Below are 7,149 nucleotides of genomic sequence, written 5' to 3'. Positions count from 1 at the left end.
CCTTTTGTTTTTTTTTTTTTTGGTAGTTCAACATGGAAGACAGCCCCTACCCAGTTTTTCTAGTAGATTATGAGTTCGCTTTTTTAATGCATTAAAGTGGTGGTGCATATGGTGGGAATGGAAACCACAACATAGTAACTAGGATGTGGGATGCTACCAGTACGACCCTTGCCCCTTTCGCATTAAAACTCTTCTTTCTCTTTTCATTTCATCACTCTCCATCTCTACCCAACCAACCAGTCGCCTCTTTCTAAGCAATGAGCGGTATTATCCAATTATAACCTATTTGACTAGCAATCTAACCACTTTGGCCAAGATTTTTAAAATGAAAGAATAATGATAATAATAATGCAAAAATATGACATATAATAGGAATAAGTTTCTCAACTTTTTTTATCTAGTCGAAAAAATGAAAACCTTACGGTCCGATATGCCAAAATTGATCAAACCCTTATTTTCACTTATTTCCAAACAAAAATTGATTTATACCATGCCCTATGTTTTTCGTTATGTGAGAAATCGATTTCCCATGAACTTTTGAGATTTTTCTTAAGAAAAGTTGACTAGGAAAATCCCAATGGTCAAGATCTAATTAAAAACCTCTCATTAAAATGCAAAAAAGTCATTAGAAAAATATCAAGGGAGCAACTTAAAGTTCATACAAATCTTGTGTCCTTTTCAAAAATCAGAATATTTTTAAAAAGTAAAAGCACTTGTCGGTACAAGTATCATTCTGTTGCAGGTAATACGTCCGCTATCCTTTTTAGCTCTGCTAGTTGTGCCAATGGCGGTTGCCACCACTACAACATATGAATAACAACGTTCTATTAAAAATAACGGATGTTACATGGTGCCAATGTTGTTGTAACGGATTTGAGTTTCTATTTCAAACTATGAGTAAGGAGAATAAATTTTCAAAAAAATTTATGATAATGCTTTTTTTTTTTGTGCTGATCATCCGGGCCTTTCCTAACTTTTCTTCTTTTTTTTTTTAAAAAAGAATATCATAAAGACCTCTATAATGCTAATTATTTTCCTTTTTCTTGTATCATGAACATCATTGGGGTCTTACCCCAACTATTTTTTTTTTCTTGTATTTTGATTATTTTTTTTTAAAAAACCTGTTTAATTTTTTTCAATAATTTTGTGCAATAACATACCATTACCGTTTCATGAAGTTCACATTCTCTCTCATTGATGATCTTTCATGATTTAGAAGCTTTATACAAGTACTGAAAAACACTGGATTGGGTTTTATCTCACCACAAGCCCGATCTCAATTTTTACCAAACCTATTCAGGCTATTCTGAATCAGATCAAGAAGTTTTTAATGAGAAAATTTATAAAACTGAAGAACCCGAGCTATATTGGGTCTTTCGGCTCAAAATCATCAATGTTGACATCTGGTTTGACCTAAGCAAATGTTTGGAAAATAGCTGGTCCAACTGGTATAGGGGTGGGAAACCTTGGCAGGTCGATCCGATGTAGGTCTAGGTGTAAACTTGAATTCTACACCCAACAGGTTGGGTTTGGGTTCGGGTCCATTTGACCTAGACTCAACCTAAGTCGGGCTTGGGTCCTAGTCCAGTTTAGACCGTATCGGATCTGATAGGGTTCACGTCGTGTTGACTTGACCCTGTATTTATAAATATAATGCATATAAATGTATATTTAAAAATATATCAAGTTTAATGAATAAACCATTTTTTACACGTGAGATCTAACCCGACCCGATGGGTTGGTCTAGATGTCAGCTTGTCCATATCCAAATGGCCTAAACGTGACCCGACCTGAGCTAAATTTGAGAAGGATCGGGTCCATTGACACATTGATAGTTTGATCAACAGTTGAATCATATTTTTTAAAAAATAAACTAGTAAAAATAATAAATAAAAAAAGAAAATACATTTCACAAAAACGTACAATTTCATTTAATCATCCCGATAAATCGAACCGATCAACATTGGCTTAACAACTTTATAACCAAACTCAATTTCTACTTTAGACCGGGCTGATCAAAAACTAATCTGTACCTAATGGCTATTGGACCCATTTTTTAGTCCCATCATGATAACTACCTTGTATAGTACTAGTAACTTTGGTAGAGCCCACCACACGAGGAAACAAGTAGAAAATCTCTAGATTAGGGGATGAAATCCTTGTATTTTATTGTGGAAAGCACCACACGTGAATACATCACAAGAAAACAACACAAAAAGAGAAATAAAGGGGAATTGTTGGAACCCTAGAATTGAACAGCAAGAGAGAAACCCGCTAACTAAGCCAAAATTTGTAAGGGTGTTGGGTAGCTAGCACCTCTAAAAACGAACCCCATCAATTTTTCCCATTTCTTAATTTAAAGAATGCTCAATTAATCCCATATCATTTTATGACGTGGTCCCGCAGGCTCAACTTTGTCAAGTGGGGTGGGACCGAGTTTCTGACGTGGACAGTTTAGTGACGTGGCCGGATATGATTGGTCTGGGTGGCGTAGCGGGTCACACCAGCACGTGGCGTGTTGGCACGGGCACCGGAGATGGTCCGAAATGGGGGCGAAAGGATTACGTGATGATGTTGGCGAAATCCATAAAATATTTGAAGGGGTTTGCATTGTGATCAACGACAAAATGGAGCTGTTAAAGGCTTCACTAACACACATCTCTCTCTCTCTCTAGAAACACGCTTCACCACGACACAAGGTCTCTCTCCCTCTCTCTCTCTCTCTCTCTCTCTCTCTCTCTCCAACTAACATTGTCATCTCTCCACAAACAGACTGCATCACTCTTCACAAACACACAACCTCTCTCTTCCTCGTTACACAAACCAGCTCCTTCTCTCTCTTCTTTAACACACATGCTCTCTCTCTCTCTCTCTAGCTTAAACGTGAACCATTCCCATCTCTCTCTTCTCTCTTATTGAGACTCTGTGTATCTGAGAGCCAACTACACATCAGGTAATGCAATTATTTTCTCCCTCCTCTCTCCAAACTTAATTAGCACAGCTCTCTCTCTAAATTAATTAATTAATTAATTATAGCAACACAGTCACTCTCTCTCCCAGCATAAATAGAGAGCTACACTCTCTTAGGCTGTTGGTCTCGTGTCACATGTATTTGAATCTTACCACTTCCTGGCCCTCTCGAGCTTGACCAAATCTTTCAAGTGAGTGGTGATGGATCATAGATTCTCAATCATGGACTTCATCCTCATAGCTCAAGGGTTCATTCTAGGGTTTAAATGGTGTTGCGTTTCCCATAAATTGCAATTCAACTTGAAAAACCAGTGACTTTGTTGAGGCTGGAAGACTCATTTTAGTGGGAAAAAGCTCATGCTTGGGCTTCCTCAGCACTTGTAGTGAGAGGATTGGAGGTCTCAACATCACATTGAAACTTTTGAGTTTAGTCCCAAGCCCAAGCTCAAGCTCAAGCTCAAGCTCATGCTCATGTAGAAGAGTTTCAGAAAGTTAAAAGTTTGTGTTGGTTTTCAATTTTTTACTTACTAGAATTGGCTGAGAAAACCATTTCAATCCCAATCCACTACTTGTTCTTAGTGAATCAGTTTTGAGGGGTTTTCTTATAAATAAATAAAAACGAGAGAGAGATGGGTGATAGCAAAGAAGAGCCACTTCCTCCAGGGTTTAGGTTTCACCCAACAGATGATGAACTCCTCAGCTATTATCTCACACAAAAGATCTCTGATTCTTCATACGTTGGAAGGGCAATCGCCGATGTTGATCTAAACAAATGTGAACCGTGGGATCTTCCAGGTAATGTTCAAAAACTTTTCCTTGTTGAAATGTTACTTCGAAGTGAGAGAGAGAGAGAGAGAGAGAGAGGAAACCTTCATGCGCGAGAAGAGAGAAAAGAGAGTCAAGAGTGAGTGGTCCTCTCTTATGCGAGAAAGAGAGAGAGAGAGAGAGAGGAAACCCTGATAAGAGTGCTTCTTGGTTCCTTTTGAGCAGTGCTTGAATATTCGGGCGAGCCAACCCCGACTCGCCCGAGTAGCTCGGACTTGCCACCCTTGGGACCTTGATTATGACCTAGTTGGGTGGTCAACTCAAGGAAAGAGTGATTTACATATGGATCCTAAATTTTAAGTAAGTAAAAATAAAATAAAATGTTCTGTTTTTAGGAGTAAATTACAAACAAAAAGTAGGTCAATTTTTTTTTTCTTTTTTTTTTTGTCTTCAAAAGTGGCCTACAAGTAATCTCAATTTTAATATTTTTATTTTTGTAAAATTTTTCGTTATTAGGGCAGTGGGCACTGCCTTATTAACCAAAAAAAAAATTAAAATTAAAATTCGGGTTGATCGAGAGGTAATTTTAAAAAAACATAAAAAAAATAAGTTGATCGATCTCCTTATAATTTCCGCCAATCAGCGGACGATTTTGTATTTTACATAAAATTTTAGGGTCTTTACATAAATCACTCTAAAAAAATTCAAAAAAAATAAAATAAAAATCTAAAAAAAGGATTTCATTTACAATATATTTTTTATGTTTTCTATCACTTTAGAAAGAGTGGAAAGTGTTTCGGCCACTGATACTTATTTTATTTCCCTTCTTTTTGGATTATTTTAAAAAATGTGCTGTTTGTATAGAGCCAAGGCTCTAAACAATCAAAGCAAAGTGCACCTTCAAATAGTGCCAAGAAATATGGTTTCAATATTGGAAATCTTTGTGGTAGCTTTAAAATATATTTTCATTACGAATTATAAAATTTAAAGCTGCAAAAATAATGTAGATCGAGCATATCTATCAAAATTTGAAAATCTTGAAAATTGACCTTCCAAAAATGCATTATAAGATGCACTATTTCGAAAACTTGAAATCCAATTTTTTTTTTTCTCATGTTCGTGCATTTTGAGATTGAGATTATCAATTGGGGGATATTTGGGCTTCAAACAACCTTGTCTATTTAAATTTTTTAGGTGCATCCTAATTTGATTGTCTAGAGCCTTGCACTTATATAAACTTTTTTTTTTTTTTAATAACCCCTCCCATATTTTTCCAAAATCCATTTTTCAGTACTTTTTTAACCTCATCTAAATGTTTTGCTTAATTTTACTTTAAACATATTTTTCTACTTTTTTCGATATTTTTTATAACTTTTAAATTTTTTTAATTCTTTTTTACTTGGTTAAGACCCAGCCCGACTCGAGCCGAATAACTTGAACTCAATCTAAGTTACTAAGCTCGAACAGGAGCCTAGTCTAGTCCCGAGTTGTGGCTTTTTTTTCACTCCTCTTGAGAGAGAGAGGTGTTTACCAGAGATAAAAAGATACGTTCAAGAGTGGTTATCCTGCAATGGCATTTCGAACACATCGGATGAGAGAGACCAAAGTCCTTTTGATTAGAGCCATTGCTCACTTCTCACCAGGAAAGGCGAAGATGGGAGAGAAAGAGTGGTACTTCTTCAGTCTGCGCGACCGGAAATACCCAACCGGTCTTCGGACAAACCGGGCAACTGATTCTGGTTATTGGAAAACCACCGGAAAAGACAAAGAGGTTTTCAGGGCCACCACCTCTGAATTAGCTGGCACGAAAAAAACGCTTGTATTTTATAAAGGAAGAGCACCGAAGGGGGAGAAAACTAGCTGGGTCATGCACGAATACCGGCTCATTCCTGAAATCACCTTTAAAACCGGCATGGTAAGCCTGAAAACCGCCTTGTTACCTTTTCCTTTGGTAAGATGACTTGTATTGTATTCAGATCGAATTTGCCACAAACATAGATAAACATAATATATTTTAACATAAAATTTCCAGCTTCATTTACCATATCAAATTTATGTTTTAAAATAAAATTTCCTACTTCATTTTCCATATCAAAATGGTTAAAATTGACTTATTCAACTCGTCAAAATCAATCAAATATTGGTTTTGACCAACTTTCTGACAAACTCAGTTCTTATCTTAGACCAAACCCAGCTAAGGCACCAATAAGTGATTTGATTGGTCCAACCACCGGTTTGATCCTATCTTAACTTTAGGAAAATTGGATTAAAACCTCTTGCAAGATATCAAAAATAAAAGGTTTACTTCTTAATATTCTTTAGTGCCTCATAAAATAATTTAAAAAATGCTCAAATTGCTTATGTCCAGGGACAAGCAATAACTTACCCGCCCTTAACATGTAGGGGCGTACTCCTAACACTCGATTGCGGTCTCTTAATAGGGCAAATTACTTACCCACCCTTAACATGTAGGAGGTACTCCTAACACTTGATTGTGTTCTTTTAGTAGGGCATTTTTAAATATATTTTTTGAAGAGATGGCTAATTGAAAACAAAAAAAAAAAAAAAACTTCTAATTAATTGATATATTTTGGGCCCTATAATGATTTGGTAAGAGTTTTCACCCCTTTAATGATATTTCCCGTAAAATAATTTTTTTCTCTTTCAACGAGAATCTTAAACTCCCTTTTTTGTTCTACTAGAAGAGAATTAACATTTCGATTTAACAGGATGAATGGGTGGTTTGTCGGATCTTTCAGAAGAATACCAGTGGGAAGAAGTATACGATGAGCCGCCAACACCTGAATCCCTACGACCTCGATATGGGGCCCACCACCCAACTGAATCCTGACCCTTTCCATGCCGGCATGGGCAGGACATTCCATGCAAACGGACACACCAGCACAAGAAGGGGATTCAACATGAGCCATAAGGATGAGATGACAGAGTTAACTAGGCTCATGTTACAGGCTCCACCGCAATTAGCATTCCAAGGAGGCTTATACCAACCAAGCCTAAATCCCAACAACACTAGCCAACAGGCTGGGCTACCACCTATGCCGGTCGTGTGGAGCCTCCAACAGCCGATGGCAATGGACACTGTGTCCTCTCTTTTAGCGGGAGGGGAGATTCTCATCGGCACGGGACCGGAATCCACAAGCAATAGCCGATTTCACCAGGTGAACCCACGCACCCCATGCGTGGAGCTAGAGCCTTATTGGGCAACTTTCATGGGTGGTTAGGACTCAGTTTCTAGAAGCTTCTAGAACTTCCTGAGGCGCTTTGGGCCCACCATCAACAGAGTTCCAGAAGAAAAGAGAGGAAAGAAAAATATGTTTGAAAAAATATATAATAAAACTATTTATTTTTAATATAAAGAGGTCACAATCATTTTCAGCCTTTAGATGTGAAATT

General features: G+C 37.2%; 1 protein-coding gene across 2 annotated transcripts; it reads left to right on the top strand.

Annotated features, from left to right (window-relative positions):
* Positions 1-2,617: 2,617 nt before the first annotated feature.
* Positions 2,618-7,135, top strand: LOC18440713 (NAC domain-containing protein 92). Of its 2 annotated transcripts, none has more exons than XM_006850851.3 (3): positions 2,618-3,765; positions 5,379-5,650; positions 6,465-7,135. In XM_006850851.3, exons 1-3 carry the CDS (start codon positions 3,600-3,602, stop codon positions 6,975-6,977), a joined length of 951 nt encoding a protein of 316 aa, XP_006850914.1. In that variant the 5' UTR covers positions 2,618-3,599; the 3' UTR covers positions 6,978-7,135. The 2 variants fall into 2 exon arrangements, with proteins under 2 accessions (XP_006850914.1, XP_020526822.1); XM_020671163.2 differs by having other exon boundaries at positions 2,712-3,765; positions 6,495-7,135.
* Positions 7,136-7,149: the final 14 nt, after the last annotated feature.

Source organism: Amborella trichopoda, chromosome 1, assembly GCF_054954075.1.
Source record: "Amborella trichopoda isolate Santa Cruz 75 chromosome 1, AtrichopodaSantaCruz75HAP2 v2.0, whole genome shotgun sequence".
Taxonomy (NCBI): domain Eukaryota; kingdom Viridiplantae; phylum Streptophyta; class Magnoliopsida; order Amborellales; family Amborellaceae; genus Amborella; species Amborella trichopoda.
Note: the sequence above shows the minus strand (reverse complement) of the source record. Positions and strands in the feature narration are given on the sequence as shown.

Excerpts from the sequence above, each read along its gene's own strand:
- LOC18440713 (XM_006850851.3), top strand. The coding sequence starts at position 3,600 with ATGGGTGATAGCAAAGAAGAGCCACTTCCTCCAGGGTTTAGGTTTCAC. Across the intron at positions 3,766-5,378 it reads TGAACCGTGGGATCTTCCAG|GAAAGGCGAAGATGGGAGAG; the intron begins GTAATGTTCAAA and ends ACTTCTCACCAG. Across the intron at positions 5,651-6,464 it reads TCACCTTTAAAACCGGCATG|GATGAATGGGTGGTTTGTCG; the intron begins GTAAGCCTGAAA and ends TCGATTTAACAG.